General features: G+C 39.8%; 1 protein-coding gene across 1 annotated transcript in view; it reads left to right on the plus strand.

The window, feature by feature from the left end:
• The window catches only part of LAMA2 (laminin subunit alpha 2), a 698,138-nt gene that overhangs the window by 565,620 nt on the left and 105,492 nt on the right, over positions 1–27,026 (plus strand). Inside the window, exon 41 of the mRNA XM_062187263.1 lies at positions 18,475–18,577. Coding sequence (XP_062043247.1) covers positions 18,475–18,577 — 103 coding nt within the window. The remainder of the gene's footprint in view (positions 1–18,474; positions 18,578–27,026) is intronic.

The following is a 27,026-nucleotide window of genomic DNA, read 5'->3' on the forward strand; positions in this document are numbered from 1 at the left end:
AAAAAAGAGTTATTAGGGATAAGAGTCATCATAATAGAACCAAAGGAACAAGTTATCAGGAAGATTCAAAAATTGGAAATTTGCAAGGTTGAAGCAAAAAAACCTAAGGAAAAGAAAGACAAATGTGTCAGAATAAGAAAACCAGCATATCTACAGTAATACAGATTTTATAATATCTTTATTTTTTATTTTTTATTTTTTGGCAGGCAGAGTGGACAGTGAGAGAGAGAGAGAGAAAGGTCTTCCTTTGCCGTTGGTTCACTCTCCAATGGCCGCCGCGGCCACAGCAGAGAGCTGGCCTGGAAGAGGGGCAACCGGGACAGAATCCGGCGCCCCGACCGGGACTAGAACCCGGTGTGCTGGCTCTGCAGGCGGAGGATTAGTCTAGTGAGCTGCAGCACCGGCCTACAATATCTTTTAAAAACATTTATAAATCAAGCAAAGAGATGTAAAGGTACTATAAACAAGATTATTTAATTGCCTTTTGGAACTCTGTGAAAGCTACACATAATTACTCTATATTCCCCATTAGATAAATTACATATGAATCTTTTAAAGGGACCATGATTTAGTTCACAAAGTAAATATCAGCAAATCCTTATGATCTACCAGCACATAGGTTGAATTCTCTGATCATAATGAAAAAAAAATTGAAATTGACAACAGCTATTGCCCCCACCCAAAAGCTTTAAAATTAAAAATGCAATTGAAAGTAATAAATCATTTGTGAATCAAAGAGAAAACACAATTAGAAATTATAAAGTATTTCAAAACGACATCAAAATGTGTGGAGTGCAAGTGGCACCTACAGAAAAATATACAGTTTTATGTGCAAAAGCCTGATACCAACAAATACTGCATGTTCTCCCTTGTGTATGGGAGCTAAAATTTTTTAAAAATCAAGAAACAAAAAGAAAAAAACAAATTCCTGTGTATATCAGTTTTGCTGCAGAAGTAGTGTGTTTTGTCGAGCTTTATTTTAAGTCTTTCTCAAGAAGATCACTAAGAATGATACACTACTCTGGTTTTCATGATCTGTGACTATTTTAAAAGTTACTATATATGAAAGTGACATCTTTGCATTGGATTGTTTTTTATAGTCCTTGTCTATATTCCTATTGAACTACGGTCTTTTTAATTCTTAATTTGTTGAGCTGTTTATTTAGTGGAGCAGAAAGCATTTGACTGTAATGTAAATTAAAAATATCTCAAAAATAAAAATAAATAAAAATAAATGCAAATAAAACTAATAATACTTTATGTGGGAATTATATAAAAATGTAAAAAATTGTGTTTTTCAGAAGTAGTACAAGAGTCAAAAAGAATTGAAGCTGATAATGTAAGGTTTCTGATAAAGAAGTCAAAAAAAGCACAAAGAAAGAAATAAAAATAAAAGCAGATTAATGGTTGAGAGAAAGTACATTAGATAGGGTGGACAAAACAAAGCTTATTCCTAATAAACAGGCAAATAAAGAGAAAAACAATTAAGCAAACAAAGCAGGATGACTCATCTGAACAGGCTTAACAGTGAAAGGGAACGTAACTATACAGCCTAGCTTTAAAAAATATATATTTACTTAAATATGCTCAAATATATGAGTAACCTTACTTAAATTAATTTGAATGCTTAGATGAACTAGGCAATAAGCCTAGGCCAAAATTAACCCAAGGGAGTAAACCTGAGGCTAACTATAACAATCAACTAAATTGAATCACTAGTTACTAAATTACTGGCAGCAAAATAATTGTCTACCAAAATGTCAAGGAGTGAATGTGTAAATTGATCCAAAGATAGAAAAAGTGCTTCCCCAGCTTATTTTTTTTAAAGATTTATTTTATTTATTTGAAAGAGTTACAGAGAGAGATAGAGACAGAGACATAGGTCTTCCATCCACTGTTCACTCCCTAGATGGCTGCAACAGCCGGAGCCGCGCCGATCTGAAGCCAGGAGCCAGGAGCTTCTTCCGGGTCTCCCAGGGGTCTCCCAGGGGCCCAAGGACTTGAGCCATCTTCTACTTCTTTCCCAGGTCATAGCAGAGAACTGGATCAGAAGAGGAGCAGCCGAGACTATAAACGGTGCCAATATGGGATGGGATGCGGGTGCTTCAGGCCAGGGCTTTAACCTGCTGTGCCCAGTGCCAGCCCCTCCCCAGCTTATTTTTTGAAGCTAGTGTAATCTGAATAGCAAAATCCTATAGAAAACAGCATTATCAAAAGGAAAAACTATAGACCAATCATTTAAACAGAGATGCAAACTTTTGAATAAAACAATATCAAGTGAAAGTAAAAGAGCCGTGTTTCAATAAAACACTATTAAATAATATACAAAGACTGCACAAATACAGAGAAAAGTTCACATTCATCTCATGATGATGAGAATATCAGTATCTGTATTTGCTTTTTGACTTATCTTTATGTTTAAATTATTTTTCAGTTAAATATTCTACTTAAAAATGAAAATAAGAGGTAGAAAACCAGTCTTGCAAGATCTTTCCAACAAAAAAATAAAGAAAGTAGGTTTGGAAATTAAACAACAACCATCATTCATTACACAAAGAGACCCTAAAATTTCTTTCTTGTTTTAAAATGCATGCATTTTTTTATTTTCCTTAAATCAATTATTAGTCAACTAATAATTCTGTGGCCTAATATTTCTCCTGTCTATGTTTACATCTCCAAAAGCGACCACTTCTTTTTTTTTTAAGATTTATTTATTTATTTATTTGAAAGTCAGAGTTACACAGAGAGAAAAGGAGAGGCAGAGAGAGAGAGAGAGAGAGGGAGAGAGAGAAAGAGAGAGAGAGGTCTTCCATGTGATGGTTCACTCCCCAGCTGGCTGCAACGACCGGAGCTGTGCCAATCTGATGCCGGGAGCATCTTCTGGGTCTCCCATGTGGGTGCAGGGGCCAAGGACTTGGGCCATCTTCTGCTTTCCCAGGCCATAGCAAAGAGCTGGATCGGAAGTGGAGCAGCCAGGACTCAAACCAGTGCCCATATGGGATACTGGCACTTTAGGCATCAGCTTTTTACCCACTATGCAACAGCGTGAGCCCCAGCAACCACTTCTACAGTAGTTCAAACATTTCATTTCTTACTGTTGTTCTTAGTAAAAAATATAAACATGCCATCACATATTTCATTAAAATAAGGCATTATCTATTTAATTAATGGCATGATGAATGAGCTTTAGTTCATTTCCCAAATATAGGTCAGTCATCCTGTTTAGTTACTTCACTATTTTTTTCTGTTCCAAACAACATACTTTAATTTTTGTTTTTTTGTTTATTTAACAATTCTTATTTATGAGGAAAGAATTTAGATTTACACAGTGGTTGGTTTTGTGAAACTGTGTCCTTTATAAAGTTCAAAAATAACTCAAGATTTTAATCTTAGTGATCTTTATTGTTTATTTTATGTAGTGTAGTATTTTTTAATCATTTTTTGAATTAGAGCTTTATTTTCTGCTCCATAATCAATGGACTTCATACTTTTAACAAATTCGTGACAAATTAGACTTCCGGTCATAGCATTGTTTCAAGCCCACCTCGCTCTGCTTCCCATCCAGCTTCCTGCTAATGTGCCTTGGAAGGCAGCAGAAGATGGCCCAAGTAACAGGCCCCTGCCACCCACATAGGAGACACAGATGGAGTTTCAGGCTCTTGGCTTTGGTCTGATCCAGACCTGGCTGTAGTGGCTGTTTGAGGAGTGAACCAGCAGATGGAAGACCCCTCTCTCAATATCTCAATCTCTCTCTGTCACTCTCTGCTTTTCAAATAAATAAATCTTTTTTTCCCCCTAAAGTAAGTTATCTATGCCCTGATCCCTCCTTTTAGTGCTCTCTCTTCCCTTCCTCCTCTAAGGTTCTACCTCCTTAACTTTCGTATTTTCACAATCAATGATCCTTCCTTACATAATTGTTCCATGGAAGCCTTAAAGTCTTTTCTCTGGAGCCACTCAATTTCCTTCAGCGATGGCCTCTGATTTTTTCGAGTGGGGTTCAGTTGATGGGGAAGTGCCGTTGGCTTTGTGCAGAAGAGAAGGGGCGCTCTTTTTCATAAAACAACATGGAGGGAGTGGTCTGTTTTTCTTGCCATGACTGACTCGTACCCTTTCTCTTACACGTGGTGTCCAACGCCTGGCCTTCTCCAGACTCTGCACATCTCTTTCCTGGCTTATTCTCTACTGTTCAAGGTGTGGGTTCAGTAAGCACAAAAGTCTGAGGGGTGGTAATGCCCACAGGCCCATGCTGGGGTGGTTCACAGAGAGGTGTCCACCAGGCTGAAGGGAAGAGATACATACCCAGTCTAGGTCGGATTGTATGACCCAGAGGATCGGGCCTATGGCAGTGACACTGGTCAGGAGACTGCTTTCTGTGCTGTGTACTTTGACATATGTAGCCCAGGGGGGATGCTTCTTTCTAACTTACCCAAGGACTGCAAGGGTGAGTGAAGATATCGGACATTTCTCTTAGAGGATGTGAAATATACAGTAAGAAAACAAAGACTCCTCAGAAATAAGGATGAAATTTATTTTTTGATTTTTTAAAAATTGTATTTGTTATACAAGTTTCATGTATTTCATTTGTACAGATTCAGGAACATGGTGATACTTCTCTCTCTCCCGCCCACACTCCAACCCTTCATTTTCCTCCCTATCCCATTCCCACTCTTAATTTTTACAAAGACCTACTTTCCACTTAATGATTGTGAGGTTAACCCTACACTAAGTAAAAGAGTTCAACAAATAGTATGATGAAAAAAACACAACGTTCCTCAATAGAAGAGATAAGGGTATCGTTTTACTCCTAAGAACAATTGTTTCAGAAGATAATACCAAGAGGCCATGGAATAGCGATGAGTAGAGAAAACCACCATGATGAGGTCAAGACAAGTGGATCAAAGGTTACAGAATTTCCAGAATTACAATTTGATTTGACAATAGATACCCAATCATACTGCTCATAGAAAAAAAAATTGTGTCTAACCACAGATGAGTCCAAATATTCTATTTCACACACAGCATCCTCTGATTTTCATATAGGTGACATCTGGTATACAGTGCGTACTCCCTCTCATCTAAAAACTAAGAATCTAGAATGGCTACAATAGCCAGGGTTTAAATATTGATGATATTTATATTATGGTAGATAAGGAAGTTGAACAGAGAAGAAAATTTCAAAGGAAAACTATCATTACTTTCTTTCCCTATTTAGTTCAAGATCGTGTTGAATGTGTTTGAATATAGATGTCATGTAAGGTTTTTTATTTGTTAATAGACCAGAATTAGGCTCATCAAATTAGGGGAAGTTAGTAGGTCAGAATCTGAGAAATATATCTGTCTGCAAATTGAGTGCATATTTCCTATGTAATAAGCTGTCAGATAAATTAATATCTTTTTTTAAAAAAATTAGTTTTTGAAAGAGAGAGAGATCTTCCATCCTCTGGTTCACTAACCAAATGGTTGTAAAAGCCAGGGCTGGGCCAGGTTGAAGACAGGAGCCTCAGTTCCACCCATTTCTACCACGTGGTTGGCAGGAGCCCAAGCAGTTGGGCCATCTTCCATTGCTTTCCTAGGCCATTAGTAGGGAACTGGATCAGAAGTGGAGCAGCCAGGACTTAAATTGGTGCCCATATGGGATGCCAGAGTTGCAGGCTTCAGCTTAACCCGCTGTGGCACAATGCCTGCCCCTAAAGTAGTACCTTTCAAGAAACACAGCAGTTGGCTTTTATTTCCCCATAGCTTAAATTCTGTAGTATATATAGTCCTCAGAGCTTAGAACTTAGTATCTTCAATTGATTTATTTTTGATTACCAAAAAATTACATTTATTATGGACCACATGGTATTTTGAAACATATATAAATTGTAGAGTTGCTAAATCAAGTTAATTAATGTGTACAGTATCTTACATTTTTTATGATGAGAACACTTAAAATCTCTCAGAGTGATTTTTAAGAGTACAGCACATTTCTATTAACTACACTCACCATGTTACATACTAGATCTCTTGAAATTACTTGTCCTGAAATTTTATATCCTTTGACCATCTCCCCAGTACTTTCTCCACTCAGCCTCTGGTAACTACCGTTCATAGATTCCACTATAAGAAAGATTATGTGGTGTTTGTCTTTCTGTGTCTAGTTTATTTTTCTTAGTGTAATGCCCACCAGGTTTACCCATAGTTACCACAAGTGACAGGATTTCTTTCTTTTTAAAGGCTAACTAATTTTTCATGTATAAAGACACCACATTTTCATTGTTCATTCAACCATTAATGGACATCTAGGCTGATTCTACAGTATCTTAGCTATTGTGAATAATGCTGCAGTGGATATGAAAGTGAAGCTATAGCTGTTGTAAATGTTATTATTTTATTGATTTTTTTTTTTTTTTTTTTTTTTTTTTACAGGCAGAGTGGATAGTGAGAGAGAGAGAGAGAAAGGTCTTCCTTTTGCCGTTGGTTCACCCTCCAATGGCCGCCGCGGTAGGCGCGCTGCGGCCGGCGCACCGCGCTGATCCGATGGCAGGAGCCAGGTGCTTCTCCTGGTCTCCCATGGGGTGCAGGGCCCAAGGACCTGGGCCATCCTCCACTGCACTCCTGGGCCATAGCAGAGAGCTGGCCTGGAAGAGGGGCAACCGGGACAGGATTGGTGCCCCGACCGGGACTAGAACCCGGTGTGCCGGCGCCGCAAGGCGGAGGATTAGCCCAGTGAGCCGCGGCGCCGGCCTATTTTATTGATTTTTTTATTGGGAGAAAAACCGCTTAATCCAAAAGTTGTACTTTGGAAATGTATATTTATTAAATAAAAGTTTAAAAATTCTGCAACTTCACATTAAATAAACTGAAAAAGAGGAAATTAGTTTGACATCACTGTTATGGGTTAATATATCATATCATGAAATACTGTAAATCTTGCAATATGATTTTTAAGATTTACTTATTTATTTGAAAGTCAGAGTTACACAGAAAGAGGAGAGGCAGAGAGATGGAGAGAGAGGTCTTCCATCTGCTGGTTCACTCCCCAGTTGGCTGCAATGGCTGCCACTGTGCCTGTCTGAAGCCAAGAGCCAGGAGCTTCTTCTGGGTCTCCCACGCAGCTGCAGGGGTCCAAGGACTTGGGCCATCTTCTACTGCTTTCCCAGGCCATTGGGGGCCGGCACTGTGGCGCAGCGGGTTAAAGCCATGGCCTGAAGCGCTGGCATCCCATATGGGCACCAGTTCTAGTCCCAGCTGCTCCTCTTCCAATCCAGCTCTCTGCTATGACCTGGGAGAACAGTAGAAGATGGCCCAAGTCCTTGGGCCCCTGCACCCACATCTGAGACCCAGAAGAAGCTTCAGCAGATGGAAGACCTATCTCTGTCTCTACCTCTCTCTGTAACTCTGTCTTTCAAATAAATAAATCTTTAAAAAAAAAAATCCCAGGCCATAGCAGAGAGCTGGATCAGGATTGGAGCAGCCAGGACCCATATGGGATTCTAGGACTGCAGGTGGCGGTTTTATCCACTATGCCACAGTGCCAGCCCTGCAATAGGATTTAACATTAACACGTTTCTAATGAGTGTTTGCTTATAAATTGGTTTTTTAAACATTCTTTTAAAAGTTTTATTTTATTTGAAAGAGTGACAGAGAGGGAGAAACAGAAAGAAAGGTCTTCCATGAGCTGGCTTACTCCCCATATGATTACAACAGCTGGGGCAGGGCCAGATCAAAACCAGAACCCAGAACTCTATGTGGGTCTCAAACATGGGTGGTAAGTACCCAAATCCTTGGGCCCTCTGCTTCCTTCCCAGGCACATTAGCAGGGAGTTGGATCACTAGTGGATTAGCAGGGACCCTAACTGGCATTCCGACATAGGATGCCAAAGTCACAGGGGCAGCTTAACCTACTGTGTCACAGCACCAGCTCCTGTCTTTCTGAAATTGAACTTCTGAAATTGTTTGAGTCAAATGAGATAAAGAATACTTGAGAGGTTGTTTTTGAGTTTTCATTTTCTGCATAATGGACTGTGCAGATATTAGATGAGAACCTATTACATTCAAAAGGTCCAAGAGGTATGGTTTCAGCCAAGTTGCAAACTTTAAAATTTGTATTTTATCACCCTTCCATAGCAGTCAATGGAACAGCAATTTTGGCTGCTTATTAGTGTGTGTAATTATTGCAATTTACATTTTATATGAGAGTAATATGAATGGAAAATGGTATAACTCTGTAATTGATGTGATGGTTGAATCTGTCACTAAAATTGGTGAGCATTTTTTCTTCTTCATCAACCATTCAGCAAGTTACCTGAGAACTAAGTGATTCACATAATTGTGAATATGAAAAAATCAGTAAGAATCTAAGTTACATAGAAGAATATTAAGTCTGTATGTGAAAAACATATTCATCAAACGATGCTGACTCTAGTGATTTTCTTTACACACGATAGGTTTGAGACAGTAATTAAAAAACAATTTAATGGGCCAGCATTGTGGCACAATAGATTGAACTGCCATCTGCAACACCAGCATCCCCGATGGGCACAAGTTCCAGTCCTGGCTGCTCCATTTCCAACCCAGCTCCCTGCTAATGTGTCTGGGAAGGCAGCAGAAGATGGCCCAAGTGCTTGGGACCCTTCTACTCATATGGGAGACCTGGATGAAGCTCCTGGCTCCTGGCTTTAGCCTAGCCCACCCCCAGTGGCCATTTGGAGAGCAAGCCAGCAGATGAAAGATATCTCTCTTTGTGTCTCTCCCCTTTCTCTCTGTAACTCTGCCTTTCAAGTGAATAAATGAATCTTTTAAAAAAAAATCCAACAATCTATTAAAAGTAGATAAGTAAATTTGCCTCTTGAGACCAATCATTAAACATGTTTTTAAAACTTCAAATCATAAAATAATAAATGTCTAGTAGCTCGTGTTATCAACCAGAGACTCCTTGGGATAATACTGTAAATATTCAAAGTTTGCGCAAACTTTTGAACTAAATTTGTTGACATTGCCCTAGTATTTACCATCCATACTCGTAACAGTCAAGATGTGAGATTGCCTTGGTGGGTTTGATTCTGGACCTTAAAGGGGAGAACACTCTAAGCCCTCAGAGAATGGTCTTCACTTGATAAGTGCTTCTTTCTTTCTGTCTTTTTTTTTTAAGGGTGTATTTTTTATTTGAAAGAGTTATAGAGAGAGGGAGAGACAGATGTTCCATCTGCTGGTTCACTCCCCAGGTGGCCACAGCAGCCAGCACTGGGTCAGGCCAAAGTCAGGAGCCAAGAGATTCATCTAGATCTCCCACGTGGATGCAGAGGCCCAAACATTTAAACCATCTTCTGATGCTTTTCCCAGGCCACCAGCAGGGAGCTGGACTGGAAGTGCAGCAGCCAGCACAAGAACTGACACCCATAATGGGATCCTGGCAGTACACGCAGCTTTACCCATTAGACCTCAACACTGGCTCCTGGATGCTTCTTTCTTGCCTTTAATCAAAACCAAGCCTCCTTGTAGCATCTTCACTCTATCTCTGTGTGCAGCCGCTCGTCTAGCTGCTTCCTTGCTGCAGCAGACCTGCGGACACCTGGGTGCAGGAGCAATTATGATTCCCATGTTGCTACTGGAGGAAAATGATTATTACATAGTAATAAATTATTATTATTATCTTCATAATCTTCCTTGGTGTTCCTATCAAACACAACATTCATCATCAAAACTTCTAAATTCTTGTGAGCAATTCTGAGGATTTCCTATTGCATCTCTGAGTCTCCTTTTATGGGTTTAGTTGCTTTGAGTCTTCAATGGAGACTCACTTCATGCCTCTGCCACCCTAGGACACTCCATGGAATTCCAGGGGCCTACAGTCTTTCTTTTTTTTTTTTAACTTTTATTTAATGAATATAAATTTCCAGTGTACAGTTTATGGATTACAATGGCTTCCCCCTCCCATAACTTCCCTCCCACCCGCAACCCTCCCCTCTCCCGCTCCCTCTCCCCTTCCATTTGCATCAAGATTCATTTTCAATTCTCTTTATATACAGAAGATCAATTTAGTATAAAGATGTCAACAGTTTGCACCCACATAGGTCTACAGTCTTTCAAAAGATTTCTGATCAAGCCTATCAGTTTGACTAATTTCGTGACTCACTTTTATCCACTATTTCTTCTTCATATCCTGTACTATGTAAAAATATGCAGGTCATATTAAAACACCTTTAAAGGTGACACATAATGATTTCCTTATTTTAAAATTGTGCGGGGCCAGCGCTGTGGCACAGCAGGTAAAGCCACCGCCTGCAGTGCTGGCATCCCACATGGGTGCCAGTTCGAGTACCGGCTGCTCCATTTCCAATCCAGCGCTCTGCTATGGCCCTCCCAGGCTATAGCAGTGGAAGATGGTCCAAGTCCTTGGGCCTCTGCACCCTTGAGGGAGACCCAGAGGAGGCTCAGGTTTCTGGCTTTGGATTGGAGAAGCTCCAGCCATTGCCTCCAATTGGGGAGTGAATCAGTGGATGGATCTCTCTTCTCTCTTTTCTCTCTTCTCTCTTCCCTCTCTCTCTCTCTCTCTGCCTCTCCTTCTCTCTCTGTGTAACTCTGACTTTCAAATAAATCTTTAAAAAAGTAAAATTGTGCATGATCTTTAAAGTTATTACAAAAGCAGTTAATCTTCAGTATAGAAAAATAGGAAATACAGACAAGCAAGAGGGAGAGAATATAGATGTACATAATCTCATTATCACAAGTGCTCTGGTAATATTGTTCTATTTCTGCCATTACATTTTCCTATGCAAATAATTTTTGCACATATGGGTGATTCCTATTTAACTATTTTTTAACTTAAATCATTTAATATCACATACATATTGTTTTTATTTCTCAAAAAAAAGCGAATTACTTTAAAAATCTGTAGTGCCCAGGGCCAGCACTGTGGCATATCAGGTAAAGCTGCCACCTGAGGTGCCAGCATCCAATATGGGTGCTGGTTCAAGTCCCGGCTGCTCTACTTCTGATCCAGTTCCCTGCTAATGCACCTGGGAAAGCAGCAGAAAGTGGCCTAGTTCCTTGGGCTCCTGCACCCAAGTGGGAGACCTGTAAGAAGCTCCTGGCTTCAGCCTGGACCTGGCCCAGCTGTTATGGCCATCTGGGGAGTGAACCAGCAGATGAAAGATTGCTTTCTCTGTAACTCTCCCTTTAAATAAATAAATAAACCTTTTCAAAAATATAGGGCTAGATTCCAGCATTTCTTCTGAGAATTTACTTTATTGTAGTGAGAAAATTGTCCCTGGCTTCTAACAGCAGTATAACATACCAGAATATGAATTTCTTCTCATTCATTCTTCATACGACATGAAAATACATTACAGTGAATCATCACATTTCAAACTATTTTTATTGAAATCTATTAAATTTGAAATTATGGAAGTTACACATTATTTTAGCACATTAACCCCTGTGGGAATGTGTGAGACTTGCCTCCTAAAATAAATTATTTCATAAAGAGAGAGCAATGGAATAGATCATAAACCATGCTGATAAATTTCCATTTACTACTTTCCTTCAGTTACTACCTTACTATCTTCAATGCATTCAGAAAATCTGTCTTTAATGAATTATTGATGGAACATTTAGAAAAATAATGAAATGAGAATATAGAAAGCAGCAGCAATAACTTGTAGACTTGTTTAGAAAATACATCATTGAGGTACAGGTGAGTCCATTGGGTAAACTAACCCACCTTCACATCGGCCACCCTTAACAGTACCTTCATGGACAGCAAAATACACAGGTGCTTCTGTGATTCGCTATGGTGATGGTAAATTTTTCTGTAAGTAGCTTTTTTTGTTTGTCTCCTTGCTCCACTCCGGGTCCATTAGGAAAGGACATGGTCTTTCCATTTTGAACACTCAGGGTTTACTGTGGTGCCTGAGACACCTAAAAACTTTCATGGGGTAATCAACTCTTTTCTCATCAATCAGCGACAAAATGCTTTCACAGGAGTCACTATGAATATTTAACATATAGTAGGAAGAAGGAAACCAGCACATATTAAAATACAGTTCAGTGCCAGGCCCTCTATTAAATCTTCATAGTCTATGATTTCATTTTTTCTTATACGTTTCCAACTCAGATGATTTAATTATCTCACATTTTTATAAATAGTTATGAATGAATAAAGGCATACAGCAACTTAGGTTTAATATATTCTACTTCATGTGATATAAAATTTGTATAGTTTATATATGTATGCATATATATGTATATAGATACACACTGAGAATACTAAGAATGTGTTGTTATAAAAATGTAACTTCTTAAAAGACAAGAAATAAAGTATCCTGCAACTCTGACTCATTTATATTTCACATATGCTGTAGACACAGCTCAGAAACTCAGCTGTGATGCTTATGAATATACATGAAGTATAATTAGCTTGAAAAATGCTGCTTCATCACCTGTCCTGATATTGTTGACGTGCTTCAGTAACTTACTAAGCAACGTTGGAGAAGGTTCGCTGCAAATTCCAATGAGCTGAAACAGTTCTCTGTTCATGCGTGAGAGGGTGATGTTTCCCATTTGCTTATCGTAGGAAAAGCCTGTCCTCTAAACCTGGATTATTTCCCAACTATTTATAACTGACGGTTGTATGCCATCAGCTCATTAATATTTTGAGGAGCTTCTTCAGACATTGAAGTCTGTCTTTTTGCTTCAAATCTCTCAATTCCACAGTCTTTGCCAGAGATCACTGCTCTGTTTCCTCTGACATATACAATTGCAGCAGCCACCTGATGACTCCTCCTCTTCTGCACAGCTACCCAATTCATCTTAGACCACAGCTCTGATGGTCCTCTCCCACCCAGAGACTGTCAATGGCTCCAAACTGCCCACTTCCCAGTTTCCTCCTGATGATATTCAGAACTTCCAAAAATTGACCCTGACCTAAACCTTACTTCTGAACACTCGCTTCACAAACTCTACAGCTCCATGGAACTGAAGTACTTGCTTCCTGGTCCACACGTCAAAATGCCCTGCCTCCCTAACTTGCCGTGAAACCTATCCTGTGATATCCCCTGTACTCCCGTATGTATGTGTCTCATTATATCAGCATTGACTAACGATCCAGAAAGAAAACAGCAGGTTTGTGAAAAGCAGGGAAGACAAGAGATGTGGAAGCAGAAAGGAAGTGATATTCCGAAACAAGAAGACAGAAGCTGGGCAGCAGGGACGTCTGTGTGCAGTTAATCTTCAGTCCTGGGCTCATTTGCACTGCTGGATGAAGCATGGTTTTCCAGTAGAAGATCAGTAAATTGATAATCATCCAGCCAGACTTTCCAGAAAAACTCAGGTCACTAACTACCAGTATCAGGAAAAGCGAGAAGTAAAAGCACTACAACTTCTGCTGATAGTAAAGGGTATTTAAGAGAATACTATGGGGGCCAGTGCTGTGGTGTAGCAGGTAAAGCCACTGCCCGCAGTGCTGGCATCCCATATGGGCACTGGTTCAAGTCCCAGCTGCTCTACTTCCAATCCAGCTCTCTGCTATGGCCTGGGAAAGCAGTAGAAGATGGCCCAAGTCCTTGGGCCCCTGCACCCACATGCGAGACCCACAAGAGGCTCCTGGCTCCTGCCTTCAGTCTGGCTTGGCTCTGGTTTCCATTTGAGGAATGAATCGGCGGATGGAAGACACCTCTCCCTCTTCCTCTCCCTCTCCCCTTCTCTCTCTCTCTCTCTCACTTTCTCTGTCTCTGTGACTATGTCTTTCAAATCAATAAATCTCTTTAAAGAATATTATGAATAACTTTATACCAACAGTTCAACAATTTGGATGAAATGGGCAAGTTCTTCGAAAATCACAAACTAGCAAAATTCACTCCAAAACCAAGCATTTAATGAAACTGTAAGTTCTCACAGAAAACTGAAGAGGAAAAAATACCTGCCAACTTTTTTAAAATCATATTTGTTTTTTTAATTTATTTAATTTATTTATTTGAAAGGCAGAGTTACAGAGAGGTAGAGGCAGAGAGAAAGAGGTCTTCCATCTACTGGTTCACTCCCCAGATGGCCGCAATGGCCAGAGCTGTGCTGATCTGAAGCCAGGAGCCAGGAGCTTCTTCCAGGTCTCCCACGCAGGAGCAGGGGCTCAAGGACTTGGGCCATCCTCCACTGCTGCTTTCCCAGGCCATAGCAGAGGGCCGGGTCAGAGGTGGAGCAGCTGGGACTTGAACCAGCATCTATACAGGATGCCAGCACTGCAGGTGGTGGCTTTACCCACTACGCCACAGTGCCGGCCCCACCTCCCACCTCTTTCTATGAGGCCAATATTACTGATACAAATAGTAGATAATATCTTTAATGAATATAGCTGAAAAACTATTTTTATATTTTTTATATTTTATATTTCATTTTATTTTAAAATCAGAGAAAATATAAATCTTTATGATCTTGAGGAAAGCAAAGATTCATAGATACAATACTGAAGGTGACTCAGGAAAAACTGATAAATTATACTTCATCAAAATTGAGATCTGTGCTTCAAAAATTAACTTTTAAGAAAATGAAAGGATAAGCAACAAACTATAATAATATAACCCCAAATTAATCTGACAGCAAACATGTATCCGGATTACGTATAAGTATCCTTCAAAGCTCAATAAAAATAAACCAAATAAAAAGTGAACAAAAGCCTTTTTTAAAGATTTATTTATTTATTTGAAAGGCAGTTACAGAGAGAGAGTCAGAGAGAGAGAATCTTGCATCCTCTGGTTCACTCCCCAAATGGCTGCAACAGCCGGACCCAGGCATATCTGAAGCTAGGAGCTAGGAGGTTCTTCTGGGTCTCCCACCTGGGTTCAGGGGTCCAAGTACTTAGGCCATTTTCTACTTCTTTCCCAGGCCATTAGCAGAGAGCAGGATCAGAAGTGGAGCAGTGGGGACTTGAACCAGTTCCCATATGAGATGCCAACACCAAAAGCAATGGCTTAACCCACTACGACACGGTGCCAGCCCCAAACAAAAGTCTAAAATAAATACTCGACTAAAGAAGATGGCAAATAAGCATGTTGTTAGTCATCAGGACATTGCAAATTAAAGCCAAAATGATGCAAACTCTATTACAATGCCTAAAATTCAAAATGACTAAGTATATGAAGTCTTGGCAAAGTTGTACACAAGTGAAACTCCTATACACTGCTGATGGGGTACAAATCTGTTTGGAAAATAAATGGGTGGTTTCTTAAAATTTTAAGCAAACACAATATGATCAGCCATTCTACTTCCAGGAATTCACCCCAAGAGAATTGAGGATATGTGTTCATACAAAGCTTTGTACACAGATATTCATAGTACTACTTTTTTTTTTTTTTTAATTTTTGACAGGCAGAGTGGACAAAGAGAGAGACAGAGAGAAAGGTCTTCCTTTGCTGTTGGTTCACCCTCCAATGGTTGCCGCGGCTTCTCCTGGTGCTTCTCCTGGTCTCCCATGGGGTGCAGGGCCCAAGCACTTGGGCCATCCTCCACTGTACTCCCTGGCCACAGCAGAGAGCTGGCCTGGAAGAGGGGCAACCGGGACAGAATCCGGCACCCCGACCAGGACTAGAACCCGGTGTGCCGGCGCCGCAAGGTGGAGGATTAGCCTGTTGAGCCATGGCGCCGGCCTCATAGTACTTCTGTTTACCCTAGCCAAACCTGGAAACCAATGTCCATGAAGAAGTCTGTAAATAAATAGATTGCGGTATACCTATTTGTTGCAGCTCTACTCACTAATAAATAAGGGACCAAATATTAATACACAATGTGTGTAAAAATCAAAATTCTGCCAAATGAAACAAGCACAACAACAGGAAAATAATTCAGATAGAAAGACTCCACTTACATAAAAATCTCCAAAGTGCAAATATGTAGTGATCAAAAGCAGATCAGTGTGTGGGGATGAAGAGGGAGACGGGGGTGCATGGAAGGGACAGATTCAAAAGCGAGGATGGACGTGTTCTGTACCTTGATTGTCGGGATGGTTTCCCTGGTGTAAATATATGAAAGCAGCACTCTGTGCATTGTAGGCATTATTTAGGCCACGTGTACCTCAATATTTGAAAGCTGTTGCAGATATCATAATGAAAAATGAATATTGGTCATCAGTGGTCGTCGTCCCTCAAGAGTTCCCAGAGCCTGGGCTTGAGCCTCCGATGTCTGTGCTGTGTGACCCTGGTCCCTCTCCTCTCTTTCAGCTATTCCCTTGCATTGTCTCCCACACAGCAACTCTGCCCTCACTCCCTCTTTTAATGCTGTGCTTTACACATCCAAGGTCATCTTTAAAATTGTGCTTTTGAATGTTTGTCAAGTTGTGTTCTTATAAAAAGGCATTCACATCTTGAGAAAGTGTAGGGGATCCTGGCTTATCTGTCTGTCATGGTCTTTTGTTTTTATTCCTTTTTTTGCGGGGCCGGGGGGGGGGGTATTTGTCTCGTAATTATCCTGATGATTCAGGATCATCGTGATCGACATTAGTTGTTTTATTACAATTGTGTTAGTATCTAGTGAGACCTATTTTATCCCTATAACATTTTACTGCTCTTCAAATTGAGTTGGGCTCCTGAGCTGTAGAAATTCTTCTTCCTACTTTTTAGATTTATCTTTTCTCTTTCCTCATTGTCAGACAGATTGCCAGCTGTCACTTCGGCTGTTTTCATACGTCTATTTAGAGAATTTTCACACCTTCATTCTTTGTAATTTCCTCTCTCTAATCCATTTTGAGTCAGAAAGCCTATAACCAAGGGAGTTAGAACAGTGTGTGCATTTGGATCAAATATAGAAACTAAGTGGATAACCAGAAGTATAATTTTTTTTTAGTAAACTGCATTGGAATTGTGCCATTAATTTTGAGACTCTACTTTTTTTCCTCAAGATACATGACACTTAGGTGATGTTACTGTCCCTTATTTCCGAGACAAACCATAGCACTAAGAATTCCTGTGTTCCTTGTGGAAGGCACCATCAGTTTTCCCCAGTGTAACCTGCTAAGGTTATCTGTTGCAGTAGAGATGCACAATGCCATATTGTCAGTGTCTCATGTTATTTATCTCTGCTTCTGATATGAACTATTGTAGATATCATGGTATTGTATGATCAGTCTGTTCTGTGAGCAATAGATTATTTAAATGAATGATGTTGGAAGAATATATTAAAATAAATTTGACCACAGTAGTAGTCAAGTTCTGTAATTTTTCATAGTTTAATGCTCATATAACATAAATGATAAAAATAGTGCTACTTTAGCACTGCAGATGTCTTTGAAAAATATTTTGTCTGAGATAAAATGAGTTCAGATTTATAACATCAAGTATTTGGTATTCTTCAGCCCTACTTATTCCTTGAAATGATTTTCCAATTTAACATTTACACATAAGATCTTATTTGATTTATCTCTTGGTATACGTGTATTATGTAATGATTGCTGAGGAGCATACACTATTAAAATGGATAACTAGACAGTCAAGTTAAATGATCCTTTTCCATTCCATTATCTTTGTGTCACTTTTTAAAATCTAAGCCTCAACAAATACATCTTTGCTAGGAGGTGATTATAGCTCAGAGATTGTCATTTAGAAAATTGTAGTCTGCCATGGTACTTTGAGATGGATTTTTCAAAGGAACATTTCGACACATGAAGGATATAAGAAATGCTCCCAACTCATTACACAATTAGAGTTAAATGTGCTTAGGGATGAAGTCAGTGGGTGCTTTTTACTTTTTGATGTTCTTGAATTCAGCAACACTTGATAATACTGACCAGTTATGACATTGCAACACTGCCAGAATTGAGTCATTTCTGTTTCTCTCCGTATCATAAAATTGGGGCCAGCATTGTGGTGCAGCTGGTTAAGCCAACGCTGCCTACAATGCCGGTGTCCCATATCAGAGCAACAGTTTTAGTCCTGGGCTGCTCTGCTTCTTATCCAGCTCTCTGCTAATGCACCTGGAAAAGCAGAAGAAAATTGCCCAAGTGCTTGGGTCCTTGCCATCCATGTGGGAGAACCAGATAGAGTTCTAGACTCCTAGCTTTGGCCTGAGCCAGCCCCAGCTGTTGCAGCCATTTGGGGAGTCAACCAATGGATGGAAGATCTGTCAATCTCTCTCTTTCCCTCTCTCCCCACCTCCTTCCTTCCCTCTTTTTCCTTATATGTCATGCTGCCTCTCTGATAAATGAATCAAATCTTAAAAAAAAAAAAATCCTAAAATCATATTCTCCTTGATTCTCCTCTCTCTGCAGTCTCAGCCTGTCTCACTTGCTCCACTTGCCTCTTAAAGATCTTAAGGATTCTGTTCTGAATCCTCTTATCTCCAGATAAGCAGCCTCCTAAGTTTACCGAACATGTGCTAATGAGTGACAGTTCTAAATTTGCAGCCCCGAACTCTGCTGAAAGTAAACTGTATATACCAACTATCTTCTAGATAGTTCCACTCCTTGATTCTATGGCTTTGCATACTTGACACTCTTCTCCCTGTCCACAGGCAACAAGTCCTCCAGGTTCATTAAGAGAAGATGCCAAAAGCTCTCTTCAGAAAAGCTTCAGGATTCTTAACGAGGCCAAGAAGCTGGCACAGGATGTCAAAGGTGAGTCTGGCCACTCTTTCTTATGTGCAGGTTAACTGTATTGTAGCTGGTAGAATATTCTATCACACTGTTGGAGTATATAATTGTTTCAACATGATATGTCTGATTATTCTGTATGATTGAATGCAAGTAAACTTTCTTACCTGTTTTACAATATTCTGTCTTCATATCTCATTTTTTATTGGCTCATAATTTATAATTTTAAAGTCTAATATCCATAGCATTATTTTACCTATATCTAGACTGTTAGAACTTTTAGCACAATAAATTTTTGAGTACCAGATTTCATGTTGTGTTGGCTTCAGAAATGGCAATCACAAAGGAATGAGTAAGCAGATGTGGAATTGTCTATGAAATTTTCAATTTTGTTAGTGGATTCTGAAAATTTTTCGAATCTTTTAAATATATTTTTCTAGATGCTTTATTCCTGATTCAAGAATCAAAGTGTGTTCAATATTCCCAGATGTATTATAAGTTTTATGTTAACATATTAAACATGGTAACTCTCTACATAAGCTATTATATTTATTATTTCATTCCTGTATCACATTTGTCATTTGAATTGCCTGCTCTTCCTCCCTGCAGTCTCATCCCTGACAACTTTCTGGCTTCTATCCATCTTGCCAACCTACCTGAATATTCAGGGTCCCTCCAAAGCATACTACCAGTCCAAGAGCCCATGTTTTCACAATGTCATTCCTTCTCCTTGGAATGCCTCATCCTGCATCCTTTTCATCTCACTACCTTTTACGAGGCCTCCAAGATCCATACGTTCCGTCTCTGTGGGGTTGTCACACAGACTCATCAAAGGACTGCATCATGACTAGGTTCTGTCTTCTTGAGGAAAAACATTAGGTCTTGTAAATTTAGATCTTCTAGTGTATAATATAGTGACTAGTCCAAATAAAATCAATGTTTTCTGAAATTAATGACATTGCTCTTTATCTTTAAAAATGGAATTAAAATAATTATATTTGGCATGCTTTAAACTAATAAGACAGTTTCCAATAGAGGCTTATGCAGAATCACAAGATCTGTCTCCCTTATCTATGGTGTTTTGATAGTAAAATGATTTGGACTGTGTATCACAGGTGAAATAAAACTCCCAGCCTGCACCACTGTGTGTTGGAGGTAACTCTTATTGCGATCTGAAGAGGGACTGTAAGGAACCAAAATGTGTTTTCCTGTTGAACAAATGGAGTTGAGCCCAATAGTTTGTGTTCCCCGCTCCTCCTTCCTGTCCAACAGCCTTGCCCAGGGGAGGGTTGCAGGGAGATGAGTGCAGTGAGTTGTTCAAGTTCAGGGGCAGCGGCATATCCTCCCATTGTTCAAGACTTTAATATTTTACTCATCATGGGATTTTTGCCATTAAGTTCGACTTTTTAAAAATATTACATTGGAATAGGCATTTGGCATAACAGTTAGGAGACCACTTGGGTTACCTGCACTCCCTACTGGAGTGCCTGGATTTGAGTCTTGGCTTCAAGCCTGACTTAGCTTCTTGCTCAAGTGCACTCTGAGAGGCAGGAGCAGTTGCTCAAGTGCATGGATCTCTGGTGCCCACACGAGAGGCCCAGATTGAATCCCTAATTCTTGGCTTCATTCAAGCCTAGCCCAGGCCTCTGTGGACATTGGGGTGTAAACCTGTAGACAGAAGTTTCTCTCCCCACCCCCCTCCCTCTCTCTGCCTTTCAAATAAATAAAATAAATGAATAAATTTTTAAAACACCTTCAAAAAAACTTATTTATACAACTAAAATATCAAAAGAAAATTTATATAAGCCTAGCACTTAAAATAAAACATCAGATCAAGTTCTAAATGAGGCACATAACTAATCCAACCCAGGGGTCTGAGCAGTATTCTGGCTATAGAAAAATTAACAAAAATTAAAAAATGAAATATTACATTAAAATATATTTTTCCTTACTATGGGTTTCTTGGTGCCACTTTAAATTTACATTTGACCTGAGTGTCTTTCTCACCTTGCCCTACTCCCAGCCCTGCCCCTGCCTCTATTTCCCTCTAAGACACCAGAAATGCACAAATAAAAGTGATGCCATTTTCGACACTTTTTTCCTAAGGAAAAAGGAAAGCTAAGGACAGGAGTGGTTGAAAGGGTTAGGACACAGAAGAACTATTCATTAATTTAAATGTCTCTTTTTGTACTTCAGGTAGTACATTATTTAAAGTAATGAAAACCCACAAACTACTCAAGTAATAATTCCTCCAGAAAACCAAGCCAAGGCTATGACGGAGATGGGAATGTTTTCTTGCTACATTATGACATTCCCCTGATTTGTGGCCAATTACAGAGGTTATAAAACGGCTGTTAATCAGGAAAATGCCATATATTACCACCAGGAGCCACTGAAATGGGCCCTACTGAGCAAAACTCTTGACAGCAGCTATTAAAATAGAGATTTAGTCATTTCTCTCTCTGTGGTGCCTGGAGTTAGAAGGAATAAAGATGGTGGGGCCAGGATACCCTTCATCTTTCTAATTTGTTGCTTAATTCAACTCGGTGCAACTCAGTGAGTCTGTGAGCTTCGGTCATGAGTGACGGAGTGCTGGTCCCTGCCATTTTTATGCTGTCCTTGCCTTGAGGGAGTCTGAACTTGCCGGCAGCAATTTGTTTTGCTTTTTAATTTTTGAATATACATCTGTTAAAAGCGAATTTGCCCTTGTGCGAAGCTCGGCAGAGTCGCACTGATTGAATGTCTGTGCAAACACAAATCATTGTGTCGATGGAGGTGCTGCTCGGGACAAATTCATGACTGAACGGGTTAGAAGATGAATTAATAATGCCTGGTGAATTAATACTGCTCTGTAGATGGACGAGGAGTCTGGTCAATAAAACGGCCGGTGAGGTTCTTGTGGAATGCGCACAGAGCAGGTAGGCAGCAGGGGATGCTGTAAGATTATGCACCTAGGAAAATCCAAGATGGCAGAATAGGAAGGGAGCACATTGATATTCTTCGGCAAGACACAGGTTAATAAAAGTGGAGATACTGCAGGGTCAAGGAAGAGTAGGGGAAGAAAAAGCAGAGGAAACTCTTCCGGAACTAGTGATTCACAGTGGACCTGCGTGGAGAGCGTGGGAGCCCAAGTTCGGGACACCAGCAGCAGACTCAACGCACCAGCGCTGGAACGCGAGGTGAGCCGAACCTCCATAGCCCGAGACACCAGCGGGCAAGCGGAAAGAAGAGGCTAGAGGGAACGAGGCTTGAAACTCCGTGGGGAAAAGTTCACCAGGCTAACTAGAAGAGAGAGAGGAAAAAAATAAAAAAAGTGACCGATACGGACACGAGTTTCTCTCTCTCCGCTCACCCCTCAAGGGCGAGCAAGACAAAGAGCAGGCGCCATTTTGGACATACGTCATAAGCAGGGCGACCTCAGGTCTGCACCGGCCCTGAGCCTAGCAGAAAAACCTGACTCTGGGAGGAGGGGTGAAATAACTGGAGATTAGCATCTAACTTGGCAACCCAGTGGGAGACTGCAGGAGAATTGGAGCCCACACCGAGGGCAGCAGAGATTCCCTGTGTGGTCCTTGGGAAAGAGCTTCCAATCTCTGGCTCCTGTGGGTATATCATTTGCCTGCTAACTACCTCCAATTACATTCAGCTGTGCGGAATTACTTCCCTTTTGAATCAACAAAAGAAAGAGAGATTTACCACACCTAACCTGGGAGTGTCATCTTGACACACCCTCAACCCTGAGGAACCAAACACAGCTCTCAGTCCACACCCATCTCAAGCCTCTAAGGCTCCACCAAAAGCAGACAGTCCACTTAATCTAGAGTCATAGTATAACAAGAAAAAAAAAAAACACCACAGTGAAGAAACCAAATATCTCCAACATGCCATACAACAAACGCAAAAACCGAGGTAACAAGAACAAGGAAGACACTATGACGCCCCCAAATGAAAAAGACACCCCAACTCAAGATTATGAAGATGATGAGATAGAAGAAATGCAAGAAGCGGATCTCAAAACATTGATAAGAACATTAAGAAGTTCCCAAAAACAAATTCTTGAACTACAGAAATCCTTAAAGGACAAGATAGAAAATCTCTCTCGTGAAAGTGAAATATTAAGGAGGAATCAAAATGAAATGAAACAACTAGTGGAACAAGAAATGGTGATTGTGACGAGAAATCATAATGAAATGAAGAATTCAATAGATCAAATGACAAACACATTAGAGAGCCTTAAAAACAGAATGGGCGAAGCAGAAGAGAGAATATCAGACTTAGAAGACAGAGAACAGGAAAGGAAACAGGCAAACCAAAGAAAAGAAGAAGAAATTAGAAATCTAAAAAATATTGTCGGGAATCTACAGGATACTATTAAAAAACCCAACATTCGGGTTCTAGGAGTTCCTGAAGGCATGGAGAGGGAGAAAGGATTAGAAGGCATTTTCAGTGAGATACTAGCAGAAAATTTCCCAGGTTTGGAGGACAGAGGCATCTTAGTACAGGAAGCTTATAGAACCCCTAATAAACATGACCAAAAGAGATCCTCACCACGACACGTCATAATCAAACTCACCACAGTGAAACATAAAGAAAAGATTCTAAAAGGTGCAAGAGAGAATCGTCAGATTACTCTCAGAGGATCTCCAATTAGACTCACAGCAGACTTCTCATCAGAAACCCTACAAGCTAGAAGGGAATGGCGAGACATAGCCCAGGTACTAAGAGAGAAAAACTGCCAGCCCAGAATATTATATCCTGAAAAGCTCTCATTTGTGAATGAAGGTGAAATTAAGACTTTTCATAGCAAACAGAAACTGAAAGAATTTGTTGCCACTCATCCTGCCCTGCAAAAGATGCTTAAAGATGTGTTACACACAGAAACACAGAAACATGGTCACCAATATGAAAGAAGGTAAAGGAAGGAAACCTCACAGCAAAAGATCACAGGAAGCTCAATTTCTCTTTGACATAGAATTAAACTCTGATGCACTGTTAGAGCAATGTGTTAAAGTAATCTATTATGTTCTCTTGATGTCTGTTAAATTCTAATTGTTCAAAAACAGCTGAATTTTTATTAAGAGCTATGGGTTATTTAACTATGTGCTTATTTTCAAAGACGTGAATAATCACCTTGTAACAATGATCAAATTTGGTCTATGTTATGTCATGATTTTAAGGAATCTTAGTTCAACCAGATATTTTGGATTTTGATATTGGTCTATTATGCTATGTTATATGTGTGTACATATTGTATGTCTACATGGGGAAATTTTATTAAGAGTTTTATTTTAAATGGCTTTTAGATAAGATTGTCCATAAATTTAAGCTGCTAAAATCAATCAAAGATACATTTTAATTTGTGTGACCTGAATCTGTGTATCATATGTTTTAAACTTGTTGGTAGAAAGAAACTAAAAACATTTTATATGGTTGTGCTTAAGTTTACTGGTTAAACAAACTACACCATCTTAGATATTTAAGAGGTGTTTTCAAATACATGATTCTTAAAATTTATAGAAGGCATTGGACCTTCTGGTAAATGTTTTATTAAGTTCTTATCTAAGGGTTGAAACGGTTTGCTAAGTATTCATGTAATATTGCTATTGTCAGCAAGTGATCTAGGACTTGCTCCCTCATTTCTCTATTCTAAGCCCAACTTGTTCTTTCATTTCTCTATTCTCTTCAAGGTAGGGAACTAATTCTATTATGAAGGAATCTGTAGGACACACAATTTAATCTTTAGACCTTATAAGAGATGGCTAACATTTTTCTGTAATAGCATAGCCAAAATAAGAGCTTAAATAATAATCTCATAGCTAGATTCACTTCGCCATCAGCGAAGTATACAGTAAGTAGAAAAAAAAAAAAAAAACCTCCCTTTCAGACCAAAGGGAAAGAAAGTTTTAAAGTGAGAATATAATTTTCCTCATGGGCGTTGTCTACCTTAGAAAAACTACTACAGAACATGCCTGTGACTATAGACTTGTAGTTCAGGCCACCGAAGATTAGAGATGGGACATGGGCACTCCCTTGACTTGCATCCTCTGGTCTGCTTTAACACAAACCAGGAGGAAAAGAAAGCTAGACATCAGAAGCAATGGGTGGCAGGCCTATTAATGGCTGATCTGTACGGTGATCTGCCCTCAAGGAGACCCAACAGGCCAGTCCACTGCAGTGGCTTTCAATGTGGTAAGTCTGGGCTTCAGCAGAAGTCAGCTTGTGAAGAGCCCTGGCAGCTCTGCCAAGAGTTGGGTCACTGGAAATGGACCTGCCCTGGAGTCGAAGGATGCCCAGGTCAGAGCCACAGATCTTATTGGCTCCAAGCTGAAAAGCCCTTCACTCAGCCCAACTTCCAAAGTGACCACTGCAGCTGAGGGTATGGTCAAGTAGGGTCAGCAACATTGCAGGCAGAACTGTAAATTTCTTGTTAGAGATGCCACCTGCCTTTACCTGGCCAGCTCTCCTCCCAGGCCAGCCAAGTAATGAAAGTCAACAGAGTGCCTTCCCCTAGGAGGTTCACACCTCCCTTAGGATATACCCCATGTGAAGAGATAGATAGGTCTGGGCCTCTTAACTTACAAGGCCTAAAGCCCACCAGATTATTATCAAGCCCCTTCTATCAGGTTCTACTTGCCTCTCAATCAGAAAACTTAATTGTAGCTTAGACAGCACCTTTCTTAGCTCCTCTAATAATGACTCTGTCCTTTGTTCTAGACCCTGTCTAGTGCACTTGGGCCTCATTCCTTTGTAATCATAACCTCTACTCTACCACCAATGGCTCTACTCCCAACCTGTGTGTACTGATGGTCCTCTTCCCCACTTAATGCTGTATAATTGTTCAGACCTGGTAAATGCCACTCTTAGGATCATTGGTTACTATCCTCACCCTGTCTTTTATGACCTTGTCTAAATATGATCAGAGTCGGGGAACTTGGAAGGCTTCCATAGCCTTGGCAACTCATGACGACAGCCTAGGGTGGTTACTGGTGCCATAAACTAGAGTGTCAATTTGTTGGGTCAACAACAGGAGCCACTGTGCGCTTGCTCCTGATGTGGGATCTCTGTCCTTAATGTACTGTACATTTTGATTTAATGCTATAACTAGTACTCAAACAGTATGTTTCACTTTGTGTTTCTATGTGGGTGCAAACTGTTGAAATCTTTACTTAATGTATACTAAATTGATCTTCTGTATATAAAGAGAATTGAAAATGAATCTTAATGTGAATGGAAGGGGAGAGGGAGCGGGGGAGGGGAGGGTTGCGGGTGGGAGGGAAATTATGGGAAGGGGAAGCCATTGTAATCCATAAGCTGTATACTGGAAATTTATATTCATTAAATAAAAGTTAAAAAAAAAAAACAAAAAAAAAAAAAAAAAAAAAAGATTATGCACCTAATGCAAAATTTTATTTATTTCTTAATGTACTCATCAGTTTTGTCTTTTCTCCAGCCTAAGTGAAATTATCTAGTGACTTAGGAAAAAAAGATAATATTTATTTAAAATGGATCATAACACATGACATAATAGATCAATTCCCAGGCCCAAGAATCAGTGTATTTTTTGATATATGATACTGCTTTCCTGCACATAGAATATTACCAAACATCATTGCAATCATTAAATGTTATCAAACCAATCAGCATTTCCCTCTATACCATGGACCTCCAAATACTCGGCCATTTAGCCCCAGACAGGTGTATCAGAAAGATTCTGAGATTATAGATATAATACAATCACAATTACCAACCTATTGAGATCCTATATTATTATTTTACAAAAAGAGAATAAACAGCAATACTGCAGTGCAGTTAAAGTATGATATGAGAGTTAAATTCTGATTAAAATATAGTTGATTGTAGAATATATACTCTGGAATAAGGTATATGAAAGGCAAACAAAATCTGCTTCATGAACAAATAATAACTTGAGATCAAATGGATGAAATGAAGCCCGAGTCCCCTGGCCCAACATAACCTGGAAGACAAAACAGTCTCATCTCATTGCAATTGCTTATCCCTCATTCAAAATTTTGCTTCCTCTGGAGTGTGAGTTGTGAGAATAAATACTATAGAACTGGGATGAACTCTGGTCAGGGGTCAAAACAAAAATGGCCAGACAGGGGTAAATCTGAAGCAGCAGGATCCCTAAGGGATCCCTTAGGGAAAGAGGTTCCCTAAGATTAAGACTTAGCTTGTTATATATGAGGGTACTTCAAAAAGCTCACTGAAGCAGTGGTTCTTCTACTTACTACTGGTTGAATTTTTTATTTAGTGGAAGGGTGAGCTTGTGATTATAAAATAAACTGAAAGTATGTCATGTAAAAATTAAAAGGAAAAATAAGGAAGGCAGAGGGAGGGGGAACATGGACAGGGAGGTAGGGTAGAGTGGGAAGTATCATTGTGCTCTCTAATCTGTATATATGAAATACGTGAAATATGTTCACCTTATAAAATTTTTAAAGGCCAGCGCCGT

Source organism: Lepus europaeus, chromosome 3 (assembly GCF_033115175.1).
Source record: "Lepus europaeus isolate LE1 chromosome 3, mLepTim1.pri, whole genome shotgun sequence".
Taxonomy (NCBI): domain Eukaryota; kingdom Metazoa; phylum Chordata; class Mammalia; order Lagomorpha; family Leporidae; genus Lepus; species Lepus europaeus.